The sequence below is a fragment of the Molothrus aeneus genome, chromosome 1 (assembly GCF_037042795.1).
Source record: "Molothrus aeneus isolate 106 chromosome 1, BPBGC_Maene_1.0, whole genome shotgun sequence".
NCBI lineage: Eukaryota > Metazoa > Chordata > Aves > Passeriformes > Icteridae > Molothrus > Molothrus aeneus.
In genome coordinates this window covers 4,809,514-4,829,141 of record NC_089646.1, presented here as the reverse complement: position 1 = coordinate 4,829,141, position 19,628 = coordinate 4,809,514, and the positions used below count along the sequence as shown (strand labels likewise).

Sequence of the window (19,628 nt, the reverse complement as noted above, 5' to 3'; positions counted from 1 at the left end):
CTGCCCAGGCTCCCTGCACACCGGGCGCAGCTCCCCGCCGCCGGGCAGCGTTCCCGAGGAGCAGCAGCAGATCGCCCGCCAGGGCTCCTACACCAGCATCAACAGCGAGGGAGAGTTCATCCCTGAGACCATGGACCAGAACGTGAGTGGGGCTGGGGTGTGGCTGCAGTGGGACAGCTCTGCTGGCTTCTCAGCATCTCTGACTGCTCACAGTGACCCTGAGATGTGTTGGAAAGTCTCTTTTCCCAGCCTGGCGGTTGAAGGAGTCAGAGCTCTTCAGTTCTTGGTCTCAAGGTTGTTTATTGTTTCTTATCTATAAAATTTTTTCACCTGTCCAGCCAAGGTCCACTCAGCAGGACAGACAGAGGCACTCTGCCTGCCCCCGGGGCTGTGTTATCTTTTTATACTAAAAACTACGTGTACAATGTTTACAATCACTTCCCAATACCTATCACCTGTGTTAGACAGTGAGCTTCTACTCTAAACCAGTCTAAAAGTGCCAACACCACAGCAGAAGATGGAGGCCAAGAAGAAGAAGGAGAAAGGCTGGGCATGCCCAGATTCCTCCATCTTGCTCCCTGAATCCCCATTCTAAAAAACCCAAAAATCTATTTTTCACCCCGTGATAAATTCACTGTCATTCTACTTTTGTGGCTTGCAGATCTTCACCCAAGGTTACTAATTTGCTCCATGGGTCATAATCAAAACCACAGGCACCTTGGGCTCTGTGCCAGGTCTCTGAGCCCCCTGGCAGGGGTCCTGGCAGTCCAGGACAGCCAGAGGGATGTCCTGAATTCTGACACTGGCTGTGCTGGGAGAGCTGCTCCCACCTTTACATTCTGGCAGTGCCTGTGCTTGGGGCTCAGGCCAGCTTTTTTCAGGAATGGCTGCCCCTGGGCTTGAATTGCCCATGGGAATGTCTGATTTCCAGGAACCCTGAGAGCCAGTGGGGATGGCAAGTGTGCCCAGGCATCTTAGGTAGCTCTGGAGCAGCTAAGATCTGGGGCACATGTTTGTACCAGCTGCCAGGCCCTCATGGCCACAGCATTCCCAGATCCCAGGACCATGAGGGAATGTGCCAAGCAACCGATTGCCTGTGATTGCAACAGCCTGGGGATATCAGCAGCTCTGGCTCCTTCCCATGTGGTGTTTCTGCACGAGCTCCAGTTACAGTTCTTGGCTCTGCCCACAGCCTTTGTGGCTTTGTGTCTCTGTTCCTCCCCCATTTATATTTTTTTAAACTCTCTTAATAAGGAAATTGTATATTCCAGCCCCTCAGTAATAAGAGAGCAGCAAGTTCCTCGGTGCTGAGCAGTACTTCATCTTCCAGTCAATTTGGTACCCACGGTGAGGGAAACTCTGCAGTGTCAAGGGACCACAGTGGGAGCACCTTACACCTCCCTCTCAATTTGCATTTCTGCTCAATCTGTAGCTCTAAAGAGCTTAGTATAGATCCTGTGAAGTCAGCTGGGCTGTCTGAGCACATGTTATTCTTACAAAGCTCTTGGAAACACAAGAGCAAGAATCCCTAGTTTGCAGAAGGGACATCTGGAAGGTACTAAACTAAATCCATCAGGCTGCTATGCTGGCCCCCAAGGATGTTCCTGGGGAGATGTGTATTTCCTACACTCAAAAGCACCCACTAGCTCCACATTTGCATGCAGTCTGTGCCAGTGTTTCCATGGCAAAGTTGTGTTTTCAACAGTTTATTATACAGCCATTAATAAAATAAGAAGTCACTCCGGGTGAGTCTTGGCAGCGTCAGAGTGCAGATGTATCGTGTGCTCCTTGCAGCCAAAAGTTGGCTCCCCATTGTTTTCACATGCCTCCAAAACATGTTGGGAAGGATTAAAACAAAGTGTGTGTGTGTGTGCAGGGGGAGGGTCCCCTGACCCCCTTGGGTGTAAATCAGCCCAGCTCCACTGGCTGTTTGTGGAGCTCCATTAATTCAGAGCCCTGAGCCTGCTCTGGATGAAGGTTCCCAGATGCTCTCCTTGCTTTTCCCCAGCATCACTCTGTGGGTGGCCCACAGCCCTTTGCTGGTGAATTAAAAGCAGGGAAAAGGGGTTTGGGGAATGGTTTGGGGTTTATTGTCTTTCCTCATTGAGCAGTTCTGCTTTTCCCTATGTGGGCTTTGCCTCCAGAATGTTCTTGTACTGCTGCTTCCATATGTGCCTCATGGAAAACCACTCAGAAGCTGGAGCTTGCTGCCTTTTGGGGAATGCCCCTGTGCAAGCCTGTGATGTAACTGTGGTCTTGGGACCAGCCTGGCAGATGAACAGAGGCTGAGTATGGAGCATGCTCCAGTTCCCAATTTTATGCTTTTGAGAAATGAGTCTGTTTCAGCTTTAACTGCCGGAAGAGACCTGGCATGGCTGGCAGAGGTGGGGAGTGGCTTCTGCTTGCTCCTCTTTGGCCTAGTGCATTTTGAAGGAGGTTTTAGGGTAAAAACTAGGAAGCAGAGAAGAATTGCACTTTGCAGTTGGAACTGCCTGGCCAAAACAGCACGAGTTGTTCTGACAGCTGGCTGAGGAGGGCTGATGGGAACAGCCTGGGGAAAGGGAGGCTGTTGGGGAAGGAGGAGCAATGTGGGAAGCAGCAAAGTGTGCCTCCGCATGGTGTTTAACCCTTGTTGCTCAGCTTTCCCAGGAATGAGCTGTGGAGCAGGGGTTAGTGAATGTCCCCAGCCAGGAGGGAGCATGGCAGCACAGTGTGGCCCAGAGCAGGCTCTGCTCCATGTGGAACTGCACACAGCTCCAGGGTTTACCACTCCTTACAAGCTCTCTATTGTTAATAACCAGCTATAAATAACCCTGGCCAGTACAATGTCTCATCCAGGAAGCAACACAAATGCAGCTTTTGACTTCACTGAGCTGGTGAGTGCCAAGCCGGTTCTTCCAGCCAAAGCCCTGATGATGCTGCTCTTATCAGCAGAGAGGAAGGCTGGGCTCGTGTGCCAGGGCAGCTCGGGAAGTCAGGAGCCCAGGGCTGCAGTCCTGCCTCTGGTACACAATATCCACTTGGCCTTGGGCACATCATTTGTGTCCTGATACATATTTTCCTTTAGTAGTAAGGAAAAAGTAGTAAATATTATTATTTCTCACAAATGCTTTGAAATCTCATTGACTCCTCCGCACACTTTGAACATCAGGGTGCTGATGATCTTTGCTTCAGTTTTCCTACCAGCAAATAGCAGCTGGGAAGAACAATAATGCAGAGAAGGCATCATAAATGGATGACCCTGCAGAGGTCTGCTCCTTCTGGAGTTTGGAGAATTGGAGTGCACGGTTTTATTGTTTCCCTTTTCTTTCTCTGTCAGATGCTTGAAGCTTTCATCAGCCCTGATGATTCTCTCTCTGGGAGCTGCCAGTCACTGGACAGGTCTGTGGACAGGTGAGTTGTGTGTGTCACCATGTTCACAAGCTGAACTGCTCCACAGCAGGAGAGCAACAGGATCAGTGGCAACCCCTGAGGTTTCTGTTGGGATGAGGATGTTCCTGAGTAAAACAAATTTATCTTCATTGCTGAAAACCAGATCCTGCACAGATGTCTGTGCAATGGTATGATTTGAATTGCAGTAATCTGAGCTGGACAAAGACAGCCTAGCTTTGTGTGACCAGGTTTTCTTTTTTTGCCTTTTGAGATGAAAATTGTCACAGAATCACACAATGGTTTGGGTTGGAAGGGACCTTAAAGATCATCCACTTCCAGTCCTCTGCCATGGGAAGGGACAGCTTCCACTAGACCAGATTACTCAGTGCTCCATTTAGCCTGGCCTTGAACTCTTCCAGGGATGGGCATCCACAATTTCTCTGGGCAGCCTTTTCCAGTGCTTCACCACCCTCCCAGCACCTCCTTCCCCTCTGGCTCTCTGCAGTCACCAGGTTCAATATTCCATCAGCCTCTCCGTGCCTCCTCCTCCCTGGGCACGCTGTCTGCTCTCCACTGACCACTGGCAAACTCAGCAGCCCCTGTGCAGTGCCAGCAGCCACAGACATGTCACTCAAGGTGCTGGGGACACCAGATGAGCAGTAACTAAGTTTAGCTACTCAGCAGGAAGCAACTGGGACACGTTGTACTAAGCCAGGCTGCGATTCAGTGCCTGCTGCCATTGAGCTGGATCCCAGCTCCCACGTGCACAGAATCCCTGTGTTTGCTGCTGTGCAGGGTGAGCTGTGGATAAGACACAGTGTCCTTTTGGGAAGCAGTGTATTTTTTTTTCCATCTGCATCAAAGGTTGTCTATTTTTTTCCGCTGTTGCTGTTCCATCCAGCCCCAAGGCTGTGTTCCAGCAGGCCTGCCTTGGGTTGATTGTGTAGTGTGCTTTGGGTTTGCAGCCCCGTGTGCTTTGGACCTGTCTCAGCATCAAGGTCCATTTCCTTTTTGTGGCTTTTAATAATTTCCTGTGATGTATTTGCTCATTGTTAGGGCTGTATTGAGGCTGGATTCCTTGTGTTCCCAACCTCTCTGCCCCAGCTTTGCTTTTGCAGAGATTTTGCCAAGAAGAACAGCAGAAGGAGCACAGGCTGTTTGTAACACTGCTGTGAACTTAGAGGAGAGCTTTAGGCTTTTAGCTCTGTCTGTGAGAGGGTGGCATGGCCTGATTTCATGTCCAGAGCAGGCAGAGTGTCCAGTCATGGATCTAGGAGCTGGAAAAGGCACAAGGAGGGCTGTATTACTCCAAGGAAGAGGAGTTAGTGGGACTCTTCCTGCAAAGAGATGGTGGAGGCCTTGCAGCCAGTTGTTTGGGATGGCATCAGCCCAAGAGGACAGAGCAAGTCACCAGGCTCAGTGACCAGGCTGAGGGTTAGGAACAGCACCACAAACTCCTCTTTGCCACAGCAGGGATCAGCTTTGACATGAGTAGGTTTCAGAGCACTTTACAAAGCTGATTTCTACTCTGTGCCTGTATTGTTAAAAGAGAAGTGTAAAACCCACATGCCCAGATCACTCTTTAAGAGCCTGAGGTGAAATTGGGATTGCAGAAATCCCCTTGCAGTGCTTTTCCATCCTCTCACTGCAGTTTAAAGGCCTTGAGGCACCAATGTCACACTCTCCCTCCTGGTCCCATGGGAGGCTGTGTGTTCCCAGTGGTGGGGCAGAGTCTGTGTGAGGAAGGTGGGAGGTGATGTTGGACAGGAGGGAAAGCTGCATGAACTGAGCATGGCTGAGGGACTCTGGTGTGAGCACCTGCAGCAGCTCAGCAGTGTCCATGGAAAGCAGAGGTGTGTGGTTGAACACTTGACAGTGAGGGAGCAGAAGCCTGTGGCCCTTCTTCTGAGCTGCCTGCTGCACAGGGGTGAGACCTTTGGCTGCTTCATTTCAGCCTGGTGATTGTGGGTTTTGCAGCATCCCTTTTGTTTGCCACAGGAACAAGCTGTGATCCAGCCAAAAAACCAATCCTCATTCTTGTGCAGGATGAGGATGGGAGCTCAGTGGTCAGTGCAGCTTGTGGTTTATCCTGTCCTTTCCCTAGTTTATTAATTTCATAGTTTTATTTTTATTAATTTCATATTAATTTCCTTTCTGATACAATAAATAAATCCTTCTTTTTTCCCATCCCTTTGCAGCCCTCCCTTTCCCCAAACCCCTGTTCCTGGAAGGAAGAGCCATCCCAAAGACGGTCTTGATTGCATGGGTAAGCACTCTTGGTGGTTTATATTTGCTGAAAAGTATAAAAAGCTCATAGTGAAGAGGCTGGATGAAGACTATCAGAGAGATGGCACTGCATGAAAAGTAATTAAAAGCAATCAAGCAAACCAGCTCCATGGCTTTGGTAACCCTTCAGAACTGACCCTGTAATGATCAAACATGAATATTCTCTAAAATCAAAAGGCCCAGAGCAGCAAACACAGGCAGGGCTGCTCTTGTCTTCATTAACCCTTTGTGATTCTGCAGCAATACCTTTGGGGCTGGTTTGGGAATCAGTTGACAACAACAATAGTCCAAACTGGGTAGCTGGGCCCTGAGGTGGATGGAGGCAAGCAAGCAAAGCTGTAGAGAGATCTGTGTTGGAAGATGTTGCTCTTGTGTTTGCAGACAACTGCAAGGTTCTGGGATCAGCCTTGTAGGATCAGCTTTTGTCTCTCTTTTCTCATCTGGGAGTTGCCCCTTCAGGATCTCCACTTCCTACACAGCAAAGCCCAGCTCTCTAGGGAGTTACACCTCTTCCACTTGCATGAATAATAATCTGCAATAGTGCAAATGCTGTGAGAGAAGCTGTATTGGTGCTTGCACAGATCATAGGTTACTGCTTAATCACTTATAAACATCCAGCTGGTTAAATAATGGAAACTCTGTAATATTGTAATGACTTGCACTAATAAAAATGAGCAAATGGCAGCCAGCCTGTGGCAGGATAACTCATTGCTGGCCTGAGGCAGGATTTCTAGATTGAGCTGCAGAGATGAAGCTGCAGTCAGCCCTTGTTGCTGAAGGTTTTAATGCTTCCCCCATGGCACTTTGCTTTGAGACACCTCTGGGCACCGTTGCTCACACGTGGCTCACCGAGAACCTCTTGCCCTGTCCTTGTTGCTCCTCTTGCTGACCATATTTCAGCCATTATGTGCTCTTTTTGGCAATCACACCGAAGCACAGCAGAGGCCAGGAATGGCCTCTGAGGAGCTGCTGCTGGCCCCAGGCTAAGACAAACAAACAGTCAGAAGGGGCTGTGTCATTAGAATTGGATGGAGGAAAAACAGCAGGTGAAAGAAGGGGGTGGAATGACAGATATTTTAATCTCAAGTTATTTGGTGCTACCAGCAATGGCTTCCTGTGCTGGGGTTTTTATTAAAAAAATATGTCCTTATCTTGCATGTCCATCCATCTCTCTCATCATCCAGCATCTAAACTCTGATGGTCTTTAATCCCTTCTGTATATTCTATCTTTCCAGCATTTAATCAAATAAATATAAAAGTTTGGAGCTCTGGAGGTTTGAATTGGCTTTCAGAGGGGAGGAGTTACATCTGAGAAGAAAGAGGGGAGATATTATCTGGTGTTAGTCAAGTGCTGGATTTTTTTGCATTTTCCTGGAAATAGCTGATATCATAGCAAATGTTTTGGAGTGGATGTGTCTAGGCCTGACCCTGCCTGGCAGTTCTGTTTCAATTTTTTGCATTTTCGAAGTGCAAATAAGATGTTTTAGTGCTCTGCCTTGGAAAGCAAGCATGGTCTGTGTTAATCCCCTGCCTTGAATGTGGGCCAGGGTCCATAAAGTCAGCAGTTAAACCTCTGCTTTAGGGGCACTAAGGGCAGTGTGTCTAACCCTGATTTTCCACTGAAGAGTTTGTGAGTGTAGGCAGATTTCACAGGGAGCCTTGGGATGTGTAGGGTTGTGTAAATGAACACCTTGTCACCTCCTTCGTGCCTCTAACTCAGTGTTTCCCATAAGAAACACTCTGGGCATTTGATACTGAGCTGATCTCAGAAATATCTGTGTCTTCTTCTCTCCTGGCAGATTTTGACATCCCATTCTGTGAGAGGTTTGGGAAAGGTGGGACCTTCCCAAGGCAGTACCATCTCTCCCAAAGTCGCAAGGACTACAGCGATGGTAAGGATGTGATGGGGGCTCAGGGTGGGAGGTGATCCGTCCTTGATGGCTTCTGCCAGTGCCTGGGACTGGAAACACTTGGGAAGGAGAGGTTTCTGATAAAGGCAGAGCCACCAAGTGCTTTGGGATTCACTTGTGTGTTCAGAAGGGTTGTTCTCTGTGAGACCTTGTGGCTCTGCTCTTGGGAAGTGCTGAGCCTGTCCTCTGCTTACACCTCCTGCTTTAATTTCGCCATGGGGATGATTGGCATTTCTCATCCCTGGCAGTATCAACCTTCCTACTCCCCTAGACTGGTTGCTTTTGAGGATGATTTTTGTGACCTTTACAGCAGGTTTCTCACTGAGCCATAGGAAATCCCCAAGCAATTTCAGGGTAGCAGTATCTGTTTGCTTCTCTGTTTTAAGCTGGTGAGCTCTGAGCTTTGGGGCCAACTCCATCATCTTTTTCCTGCTCATTCTTTCACTGTGTAAGACTGCAAGTAGTGGGAGGCAAAAATTCCCTTGGGGAAAATGTATTGAGGACGTGCAGAGAGCATATTGAGCTTTCCAGAATGAGCTTCATCTCTCACTGCCACCCCTGTGAAAGCAGGTCTGGCCCTGCTGTGTGGTCATTTGCATGTGGACTTAGGGGATGGCAGGGATAATTTTCAATGTAAATCTCTGCCTGTTCAGTGTTTAATTGTGATTAACAACCAACACACCCGTTGATGTAATTAAACTGTTGCAAACCCCTCTGGAAACATCTACATTAGATGTAATGCCTGCTGTTATCAACTCTTAAATTGAATTTAAAATCTTCAAGGCTTTGCTTCAGTTTCATTACACTTGCTTTGCTTAATTTGAGGAGGTGAGGATCTGGGCAGTGATGTGAGAAGGTGGTGACAGATGGATCCAAGCTCCTCTGTGTGTTCTGGCTGTCATTTTACCCCTTTTTCCCTGCAGGCCGGAGGACTTTCCCCAGGAGTTACTTCCCACAGGAGAACCTGTTTCAGCTTGTCCCTTCCAGCAGAACCAAGAGCTTTACTGGGGACAGCAAGCTCAGCACCTTGCAGTATGATGAATACAGGCCCAAGTGTTGGAACAATTTTGAAAAGGGTCTGCAGGCCTTCAGCACCTCCCCTACAAAAGCCAGGAACTGTGAGTGAACCAAAGCCCCAAGTGCCCGAGGTTACAGGAGAGCTGAGATTTGGCACAAAATTGAGTTATTGTGACCTGCTGAGTTACTAATTCCTGATGTTGCTGGACATCAGCTAAGCAGCCATGGGTAAACTTTGATTGCACCCCCACCATGAGGCACACTGCACCAGCTTGTGTGTCATGAGCAGGGTTTAGTACAACACCCTGTGCCTTACTCAGCCTTTGGCTGAGAGCTGTGTGGGGTCAGCTGGTGTTCATCTTGCTGGGTTACAGGTGATTGCTTGTGTGTTGGACTGTCAGCCTCCCAGAAGACTTGGGATGTGGGAGCAAATGCATCCAGCGTTTCTGTTCCTTGGCTTGCATTGCTGTCACCCCAGCACTCAAAGATGCTCCTCTGCTATTGCAAGACTGCCCATGGTATAGAAGCTGGTGCATTTTGGGGCTGTTTAGTGATGGATAACATCCAAGTCATGACCAGTGAGATTAAACTCCTCACTGGTCCCTGCCTGGATTGCTGCTCAGCCATCCTGTAATCTGCTAAACACTCCCACAGCAGAAGGGAAATTCCAATGTTGGCTAAGGAAACAGTTTTTAGAGGAAAGACTCTTAATGAAATTGGAATTTCCTGGGATTTGTTTCTGCTTTATGCTAATGCAGACTGGGAGACATTCCCCCCACACCAATAGCACCAGTATAGTTAAAACTGGTTTGTCCTGGTGCCCCTGGGAGAGATAGAGACTCACTGACTGTCCTGTAGGGTCAGGTGGACCCTGATGCTGAAGTCTCCCTGCTGTGCTCTTCTCTCAACCCTCTCCTCTCTCCTGTAGCCCTGCAGGCACCTGTGAACTGGAGGCTGGGGAAGCTGCTGGGAAGAGGAGCTTTTGGGGAAGTTTATCTCTGCTATGATGCTGACACTGGGAGGGAGCTGTCAGTGAAGCAGGTGCCTTTCGACCCTGACAGCCAGGAGACAAGTAAAGTGAGTACAGGGGCAGGGCTGTTCTGCAGCACCCTGGGGAGCTGTGGGCTGCGGGTACAGGTGTCCATGTCCCTGGGAGGCTGTGTGTGCAGGCAGGGTGTTGTTTCCCCTCTCTGGAGAGTCCTGAATGGCTCTGGTGCTCTGGTGACTTCTGTGCCTCCCAGTTCCTTGGTTACATTGGCCTGCTCTGTGTCAGGTATCACCTCTTGCAGGTCTGTCTGATCTTCCTTAGTTTTGTCCTTCTTGCTCCCTTCACCTTCTCCCCATTCTGCTCAGTGACTTTGTTGAAATCAAACAGATTTCAGAATCTGAAAATTTTCCAGAAAAACTCCTTAAACACTAATAATAATAATAATAATAATAATAATAATAATAATAATAATAATAATAAACAACCTGTCCAAAAGCCAAGCCCTGTCTTTTTCTTTGCCTTTCCCTTAGGGCAGTGCTCCTTATTTCTGAGCCTCATGTGGCCTGTGGCTTTGTGGACAGCTTCACAGCTTCTACAAAAACTGTGCTCAGCATGGAGCAGTATTTATATCATGTTCCCAAAGACACCATTCCCCTTCATCAGGAAGCCTGTGTGGTTTGTTACAGGAGGTGAATGCTTTAGAATGTGAGATTCAGCTGTTGAAGACTCTTCGTCACGACAGGATCGTGCAGTACTACGGGTGCCTGCGGGATCCTGAGGAGAAGAAACTGTCCATCTTTGTGGAATACATGCCAGGGGTAAGTGTGCTTCCTGCTAATCATTGTCCTGAGTGGCTGAAAACAGATTTAGAGTTTCCTGGACTTTGGTGAAATTTGTATCTGTCCAGCTGAGCTGTTTATGGCTGATGAACCAAACCAAACCAGTGGATGCATCCCTAAGGCTTGGGAGAGCTTAGGGTGTGAGTCAGATGTCATGGTGAAGCCCCTCGACAAGCACTGGGTGAAAAGAAAAGCTTTGCAGGCAGGTTTTAGGTTTGAATCCTGAAGCAGGGTGTGTGCACAGTCTGGAATCCGAGCTTGCTGAATGTGGGACATGATCCAGATCCTGCTCCAAACACTGTGGCCTGAGCCCATCCTTGAGTATTTACTGCAACTCCCTGCAGGACAAGCTAATAGTACAACTGTCCACCCACAGCTGTCACCAATTATTTGTGGCTTTCAGCACGTGTGCATTAAAACAGTGGTATTCATTAGAGTCTTCTGTTGAGGACAGAGCTTTTTGTGGGCAGCATTATCCTCTTGTGTAGGAGTGGCTTCATTTGTGGCTTTGCTGATATAGGATGAAATAGTCATGGGGAAAAAAGATCAGAATGCTTTGAGGGAATTTAAGCAGCGGCTTGAGAATGTGCATGGGTGAGTTGAGCATCTCTTTGTGTTTGGGAGCTTGTGAATTACATCAGCCATTAGACTGATGGTGTAAAACAGCATAATGCTATTTACATTGCTGGAGGATTTGTTCTCCCAAGTCTCTTCTGTCCAGCTGGATTTGTTCCCCAGAGTGTGGGAGAATAAACCCTTGTTTATACAGAGATTTGTAAGGTCAGAAGGGACAATTAAGTAATTTGGTTGCAAATAATTTTAGTAGTTAAGTAAATGTGCTAGAGGCTCTCTGAATGCATCTTGCATGTGAGTGATCAGGTGGACTTCCATGCCTCTGAGTCCCTTCCATACCCTGTCCTCCCTCTGCCTGTGGGCATGTTGCCTTCAGGCCCTGCCACAAGGCATGGACCCAGAGGAGTAAATCCCAGGAATTCCAGCAGTCCCCTTGCTGATGTTTGTTAGCAGCCAGGAAACCAGCATTCGATGCTGGGGCAGTGTCCAGCAGGGCTGGAAATTCAGTGTTTGTTTTTTTAAATGATAAAGCTGAGCTCTGACCAAATACAGATTGACTTTGCTGCTGCAACAACAGCTCATTTGACAAAAGCAGCTTGGGGCTCTGGTTTCCAAGGCCAGTGGAAGTGAGGGAGTTCCCAAAGCTTGCAGGACAGCAGCTCTGCAAAGCTGGGTCTGGCCAAGCTTCCAGTTTGAGACAGTCAGCTTGGCAAAATGTTCAGAGGGCCAAGTTTGGATGCACCCTGATGCTGCCATTCTTTTGCTGGCCTCAGTTAATAGCTGACTCTGTAGTTTCTGTCCTGTCCATAAACTCTTTTTTAAATTATGCTTGGAAAACAGAATGGTCCATTTGGCCTCAAAGAACCAGTTTCCCCTTCTTGTTTGATATCCCCTCATCAGGGTGAGGGAGGGCAGGATAAGAAATCTGTTTTGTTGTGGTGAGGGAATGTACCCTGCATACAGGTTATATTGAGGGGGTCATTTAGAGCATCTCAGGTTGCCTCAGCAGTGCTGAGAAAGGAAAAGGAGAGGCCCATCCACAGGATCACCACCAGCCTCAAAAGATGCCAAAACAGTAGCTGGGCAGAGCAACAGCAGAGATGGGTGGATGTGGAAAAGCTGATACAGTTGGATGGGCTGGCTTGGAGCAGAGCAGCCACTGTTCCCAGAACAGGACTGGCAATCTTGGATCAACCCCAGAGCTGCAGGACAGACAGAAACAGGATGGATTTCCCCTCCCACTTCCCAGCTAACCTGAATACTGGAGGCAGAGCTGAGTGTGAACCCCAAATCTGCCTCTGGTTCATCCCTGCTAAAACCCAGCTCTGGCACAGTGAGACACATCCATTTCCAAGTGGCCCAAAAATACAGCTATAACCAAGGGGATCAACCTGCTGCAGATGATAAATGTCTGCACCCCTGCTCCCTTTCCTCTTTGATCAATACCATCAAACCAGTTTGAGCCTGCATGCCTGGGTCAGAAATTCAAGGACTTGTAAATTATCTACTCTGGGTGGTCTTGGTGCAGTCCCTTTTGGGGCTGGTTGTCCCTCATGGCTGTGGGTGTTCCTTCCTGTGCAGAGTTTTGGGAGGAGGCTTTCAAAGACTGACTCATTATCTTGACTCTAAAGAACTGGCTCTCTGCAACTCTCTGCAAGGAGATTGTAGACAGGTAGGAGTTGGTCTTTTCTCTCAGGTAACAAGTGATAGGAAAAGAGGACATGGCCTCAAGTTGCACCAGCAGAGATTTTGATTGGGTGCTAGGAACAATTTCTTCACTGAAAGCGTTGTCAAGCATCAGAACAGGCTGCCCAGGGAAGTAGTGGAATCACCCTCATTGGAAATGATCAAAAAACCACATGGTTTAGTGATGGACCATGCAGTGCTGGGTTAATGATTGGAATGGATGGTCTCAGAGGCTTTTTTCCAGCCTTAAAGAGTCTATGAATCTAATTAATCCAGTTGATCTTCTCATTTGAGTTGTAATTCCTCATCAGTTCGGTCCTTCTCAGTGAGCTGTCAGTGACCCCCCTGCAGCCACTAGAGGGGGAAAAAGGTCTGTGCTGTTGGCAGGAGGAAGCTGTGCCAGGCACCAGCTTGTGTCACCTTCATCTCCCCAGGGATGTGGGACACGGGCACAAGTCTTTGCTCCGTTCACCACTTAGTGGATTTCTGCTGTTTCTACAAATAAGGTTTGGGGGCTTTTTTGATCTGGAAGATAGAGTGGTCAGGAAGGTTTAAGAAGTTGCTGTGATGTGATGGTTTCTCTGGTCCTTACAGGTGGTGTGTGTTGTTTCTTTGCAACAGGGCTCAATAAAGGACCAGCTGAAAGCTTACGGTGCTCTGACCGAGAATGTCACACGGAAATACACCAGGCAGATCCTGCAGGGAGTCTTCTACCTACACAGCAATATGATTGTCCACAGGGATATTAAAGGTGAGGGCATAATACAGAGGCTTCTTGCTTGCTTGGCTTTGTTCAGCCCAGCCTCCCCCTGCCCCAGTGCAAATCCAGCATAGTGCTGGGATCTGCTATTTGAAGTATTTTTGCCCCTGCCTTTCACCAGATTGAGCCATGAAAATCTTGAGCAGGCAGCTGAAACCAAAATCTTGGGCTGTTTTCTCTCTCAAGGGATTGCTGTTAACTGCCCTTACATGTCTGAAAATCTGGTGTAACATGGCCAGTAACTGAGAGGCTCTGCCGTTTGGAGAGGTCTGAAGCTGCTTTCTGCTGTCTGTGGGTGGGCAGGAGAATCTGTTGGCCCCCATGCACTGCTCACTTTTGGGAAACCTGCTGAATGAGGGGATGCTGGTGGGAGTCAAACCCTCTTGGAGAGCAGCTGCCTTAGGAGAGAAGGATTTGAAATTATGCTGAGTCCAGCCCCACCACAGCCCTTTGGGCTCCCCCCTGCCTGGCTCTTTGCCTGTGCTCTTCCTGCTCTCCTCACTGTAGCCACTTCAGGTTCCTGTTTCATTTCTTGGGGGTCTTGTCTTTGCTTCTCATGCCAGGTGCCAATATTCTGAGAGATTCTGCTGGAAATGTGAAACTTGGAGATTTTGGGGCCAGCAAACGCATCCAGACCATCTGCATGTCTGGGACTGGGATTAAATCTGTCACAGGAACACCATACTGGATGAGCCCAGAGGTTATCAGTGGAGAAGGCTATGGAAGGAAAGCTGATGTGTGGTAAGGAACACAGTAAAAACCCCGCCACTGCTACTTAAATCCAACAATCCTTTTGGGAAGCTGTAATAGGAACAATAGGTATAGCTAGTAGCTGGAAGCAGTGCAAAGGATGGAAAATAAGAGATACATGTTAGGATCAACTGTGCAGATATCCAGAGTAAAACTATTGTAGCTAAGTTCCCAAAACAGGAGCACTCAGAATCACAAGTTGCTTTTGGAAACTCTTGTCTTGTGTGAGTCTCACATCCAGCTCATCCCCATAACTGCTTTTTGATTCTGGAAAGCAGGTTGATAACAAAGCTCACTGAAAGACCTGTTGAGTTTTGTTGGCCCTGATTTTGGGTTCACTAAGCTCAGAGGCTCAGGGGGTCTTCATGGTCTTCCCAAATGTGCTGCTGGATGTTTGCATGTGGCTCAGGCACAAAGACAACTGAAATCATTGGCTGCTTGTGAATGTTTTGTTCTGTGGAGGATGACAGATGGAACCTGGAGGAATTGGGATGACACTACTAATCTTCCCAGTATGAGGAAGAAGCAATGTCTTCCCAGTGTGCTTTCTGTTGGGTGCCCATGCAAAGAGGGTCAACAAAAAGTAATCCTTCCAAGAGGACCCTAATTGGGTGGGAAAACCTAGAAAGTCCTTAGCAGGTGTCCATGTGCCCTGCACCATCTGCACTGGCTGATGGGAGGCAAATGATTATTTTTAAATTTTTTAGGATCAATAGGATAGGTTTAATTTTTTTAGGAACATTCATGAATAGAGGTGGCAGAGTATCTCTGCTGAGACCAGGATTCTTGAGCAAACTGAGGGAAACCTCTCAGGCTCTTTGCTGCTCATCCCACCTGCTCCTCTCAGGCACTTCTCAGAGATGAAGTTGGATGTAGGCAAACATTTCATTCTGGCACAGCTTCCCTGGGAACTACATATTATTGTTGAAATTGTGCTGTCTGAAGCTGGTCATGGGTTTCCCTTCAGGGGATGCTCCAGTGAGCTTCCAGTTAACTTAGTATCTCCCTGAGCTTTTATGAAACTTAGTAGCCTGAGAAGAGGAGGCTTAGAGGTGACCTTATTGCTCTCTACACCTTCCTGAAGGGAGGCTGCAGACAGGTGGGGTTGGTCTCTTCCACCGGGCAGCACTGTCAGAACCAGAGGACACAGTCTCCAGCTATGTCAGGGAAGGTATAGGTTGGATATTAGGAAGAAATTTTTCACCAAAAGAATAATAAAGTACTGGAATGCTCTTCCCAGGGAGGTGGTAGAATCACCATCCGTGGGTGTGTTTAAAAAAAGACTGGACATGGCACTTGGTGCTATAGCCTAGTTGGGGTGTTAGGGCATAGGTTGGACTCAGTGATCTTGGAGGTCTCTTCCAACCTCATGATTCTGTGATTCTGTGATCTGTAAAGTGGGCAGAAAAGCCACCAGCTTTAAGGGCAAGGCTTGTGCATCCACTCAGAGTTGAGTGCCAAGGACCTGTGTGACCAGGGAGCTTCAGGGGACCAGACATTCCAGGGCTATGTGCCCATCTCCCACAGGTTTGCTCCCTTTAGGCAGGTGCAATCCTAGAGCTGGTTAGACTTGAGCTGCAGCGTGGTGGAGTTTATGGGTCCCCAGGACAAGGGAAGAGATGAGAATCTTGACTCCATGTTTCAGAAGGCCGATTTATTATTTTATGATATATATTATATTAAAAGAAAATTATATACTAGAAGAATAGAAGAAAGGATTTCATCAGAAGGCTAGCAAAGAATGAATAATAAAATCTTGTCACTGACCAGAGAGTCCAACACAGCTGGACCTGTGATTGGTCATCAAGTAAAAACAACCACATGAGACCAATCAAAGATGCACCAGCCACATTCCACAGCAGCAGATAATTATTGTTTGCATTTCATTTCTGAGGCCTTAGTTTCTCAGGAGAAAAACCTTAGCAAAGGTATTTTTCAGAAAATATGTCTGTGACACTGCAGTGCCACCTCCCCAGTCCCTCACGCTGTGCTCGGCCTTGTTGCAGGAGCGTGGCCTGCACCGTGGTGGAGATGTTAACGGAGAAGCCGCCCTGGGCAGAGTTCGAGGCCATGGCGGCAATTTTTAAAATCGCCACGCAGCCCACCAACCCCCAGCTCCCCGACAGCGTCTCCAGCTCCTGCCGCAACTTCCTCAAGCAGATCTTCGTGGAGGAGAAGCGGAGGCCGACGGCCGAGGACCTGCTGAGGCACCCCTTTGTCAACTGCGGGCTCTGAGCGCTGCCAGCGGGGACGGGGAGCGCCGTGTGGGGAGGTCGGGCCTCACCCGGGTCTGTCCTGACAGTCCCTCCTTGCTCGCTGCTGCCTCGGCCCCGCCGCCTTGTTGGATTTTCAAGCTGCGCTCGGGACTGTGGGGAATTCAGAGCGAGGGATTTCCCGGCCTTGTGCGGGTGCTGGACCACGGAACCTCCCTGCTGCCAGCGGTACCGGGCTCGTCCCCCCTCGCCAAGTAACTGCTCTTTTGGGGGAAGTGTGGCAAATGGGAAATGTCCCCTCAGCGAGCGGGGAAAGTCCCCTCAGCGATGGGGAGTGTCCTCCCGGCAAGGGGGAAGTGTCCCCTCAGCGAGTGGGGAATGTCCCCCCCAGCGAGCGGGGAATGTCCCCCCCCAGCGAGCGGGGAATGTCTCCCTCAGCGAGCGGAGAATGTCCCCACCGGCAACGGGGAAATGTCCTCCCCAGCAAGCGGGGGATGTCCCCTCAGCACGGCGGCGGTGCCGGCAGCATCCCCAGGAGCGGTGGGGGAATGGGATGCTCAGCGGCCATCAGCACCTTTCGCAGAGGAACAGACAGGGCCTTCAGCCAAGCCGGAGGAGATGATCCTCAGACCGCAGAGTCGGGGGGACCTGGGCGTCCCCGTTCACGAGGGGACCGACCCCGCTGGAGCGGCCGGCGGGGCGGCGTTTCACACTGTCCTGTGCCTTACGCGGTTACAATCAAGGAGTGATGCTCGGCTCGGATCTGGTGTGAGGATGCAGCAGCCGTGTTGACTTTGCCTTGGCGTGTGTGTGTGTGTGTGTGTGAGTCTGGGAACCAGGGGGTCTTCTCTGGGTGCAGGAGGTCTCTGCCGGGTACGCCTGCGGACGGATGCCCGGGACCCCTGCCATGGGCTGAGGGATGGGTAAACGATGGTGGTGATGGTGGTTAAATGCTGTGTGGGCAGGGCTGAGCAGCAGCCAGGTTGTGCTGGGAGTCATCAGGATTTACATGGGAGCTGAAGGGGATCTTAGCAAGGACAGCTTTGCTCATAGCCACAGTTCTGCTGAGCCATTCCCCTGCTGCTGCACTGGGGTTGGAGAGATGCCATCGTGTTCTGGAAATGGAGCTGCAGGAAGAGCCCAGTGCATCTCTATAAAACCCAAGAGAGTGCCTAAAATTAGGCAGAGAGGACTGATGGCTGTGAATCTGGGTGAGTCCTCCTCCAGGCACCTCCTCCTCTGTGCCTTGTGGACCATCCCCAGGTACAGGGAAGGGGAGCATCACTTCCATGGTGATGCCCGAGGCAGCAGCTGCAGGACAATGGAGCCCCAGACTGGGAAAGCGGAGCTGCAGCAGTGGAGGGCAGCTGGAAGCAGATTCCTTCCCTCAGTAGGTTTGAAGTTGTATGAGAAAATGGGCCAGTCAAAAGCAGAGCTGAGCTACAGCCTCTGACCAGCACTGCCCTGCTGGAAAACCTGGGCAGGAAGCACAAACAGAGTCCCTGGAAGCTAGTTAATTAATTAATCAATCAGATCTAGGGGGGGTTGGGATAAATTAATTGCACTATCCTACCTCCCCTTCTCTGCTGCATTAGCCCTTTCCACTGACTCAGCAAAGGGTCCAAAAAGCAGTTACCAGGAGGCTCCATCCTCAGGCCGCTGTGTCAGACACAGATTTATTTTAATGCTGGTTTTCAGTGAAAATGAAAAGTGTTGCTTAGACTTAAAAGGAAAGTGACAAATGGGTTGTTTGTGTGAACACGTCCTTGAATTGCATCACTGATGTGGTGGTGAGAGCATGTCCATGTCCTCAGCTCTGAACAGAGAAGCAAGGTTTAGGAGGCTGCCCAGTGTAGCTGTGGGTGTCATTTCTGGAAACATTCAGGGTCAGGGCTTGGAGCAACCTGGTCTAGTGAAAAAGTGTCCCTGCCCAGTGGCAAGGGGTTGGAATGAGATAAGCTCTAAGGTCCCTTCCAACCCAAACCATTCAAAGATTTCATGATTTCAAGAATTAGTTCCGTTTTTAAAAAAACAACACTGAGTATTAGGGCAAATTAAAAGAAATACCTAAATGAATTCCCTATAAATCTGTCTGAAAGCTACTGAGGCCGTTTATTCCAGGCCATGTTCTGGGGAAGCTGGGGGGCAGTGCTGGAGCAGCACTGGGGCTTGTGTCAGTCAGCCATGGGGGTGATGGGCAGCTCCCCATGGGGAGGGGAAAAGTCTCCTTTTGCTGAGGGGGATGAAGAATTTTATTCTGTGAATAGGACCAAATCCATCAGTCTGGTCAGTAATATGGGATGGATGGAAACAAACACAAGGGGAAAAAAAATCGGCATTGTCTGGGAACGGGTTTGGCAGAAGAGGGTAACAAAGTGTGTGTTCACCAAAGCTAAAAAAAAAAAAAAACAAAACCAAAAAACCATTTTTAAGCTGTTTTCTCTTCTTTCATTAAATCTGTTTGGTTTGGGTTTTCTCAGCCCTTCAATGGTGGGAGGGTGTTTCCCTTCTTTCCAAAGATTTGAGAGCCAAAGGGGGCTCCTGGCTGCCCCAAAATGCTCCCAGGGCCCTCAAACCACCTCAATCCTCCCATGGATGGATGTGGCTTGTGTGAGTGTGTGTGTGTGTGAGTGTGAGACACTCCTCAGGTGCCTTTGCCTTTCTGGTTTGTAAAACCCTTGCAGTGTTCTGATGTACAGAATGGAACTAGGAAAAGCAAATGGAATTATTCTACCATGTAAAGTCATTTTCTGTTTGTTTGGTTTGGTTTTATTTTGTTTTGCCCGTAGCGGGCCCTGCGGCTTTCCCTGTGCGCTGCTGCGTGTCCATGGAGAAATAAATTCCTTTTGGGGGGTGGGGTGGGGCAGGACATAGCAACAGGCTGTCAGGAGAGTGCTGCCATCACCATCCCTGGAACTGTGGATGTGGGATGTGGTTTGGTGATGAGCATGGTTGGATTTGATGATTTTGGAGGTCTCTTCTGTCCTTAATGACTCCATGAACCTGCGTTCCTACTGCCTGTCCCCTGCTCACAGGCACAGCCCCTTCCCAACAGTGCAGCTCCCAGCAAGGGTGGGGGGCACAGGGGGCATTGGTGTCACCATCCTGGGGGCAGTGACAAAGCTTGGATGGTTCCTGGCTTTTTCTGGAACAGATGGGTCTCTGCAACTCTCTGAGCCAATGGATCTGCGTGTCCCTTTGTCCTGACAGTCCACCTTGGACTCCAAATGCACA

At 49.2% G+C, this 19,628-nt stretch overlaps 1 protein-coding gene across 3 annotated transcripts in view; it reads left to right on the top strand.

The window, feature by feature from the left end:
- The window catches only part of LOC136560353 (mitogen-activated protein kinase kinase kinase 3-like), an 82,573-nt gene extending 63,417 nt beyond the window's left edge, over positions 1 to 19,156 (top strand). For all 3 annotated transcript variants that reach the window (XM_066556235.1, XM_066556309.1, XM_066556164.1), the window contains exons 8-17: positions 9 to 142; positions 3,320 to 3,393; positions 5,571 to 5,638; positions 7,458 to 7,550; positions 8,492 to 8,686; positions 9,514 to 9,662; positions 10,260 to 10,391; positions 13,293 to 13,422; positions 13,995 to 14,172; positions 16,188 to 19,156. In XM_066556235.1, the coding sequence (XP_066412332.1) occupies positions 9 to 142; positions 3,320 to 3,393; positions 5,571 to 5,638; positions 7,458 to 7,550; positions 8,492 to 8,686; positions 9,514 to 9,662; positions 10,260 to 10,391; positions 13,293 to 13,422; positions 13,995 to 14,172; positions 16,188 to 16,416 (1,382 nt within the window). In that variant the 3' untranslated portion in view covers positions 16,417 to 19,156. The remainder of the gene's footprint in view (positions 1 to 8; positions 143 to 3,319; positions 3,394 to 5,570; positions 5,639 to 7,457; positions 7,551 to 8,491; positions 8,687 to 9,513; positions 9,663 to 10,259; positions 10,392 to 13,292; positions 13,423 to 13,994; positions 14,173 to 16,187) is intronic.
- The last annotated feature ends 472 nt before the right edge of the window (positions 19,157 to 19,628 follow it).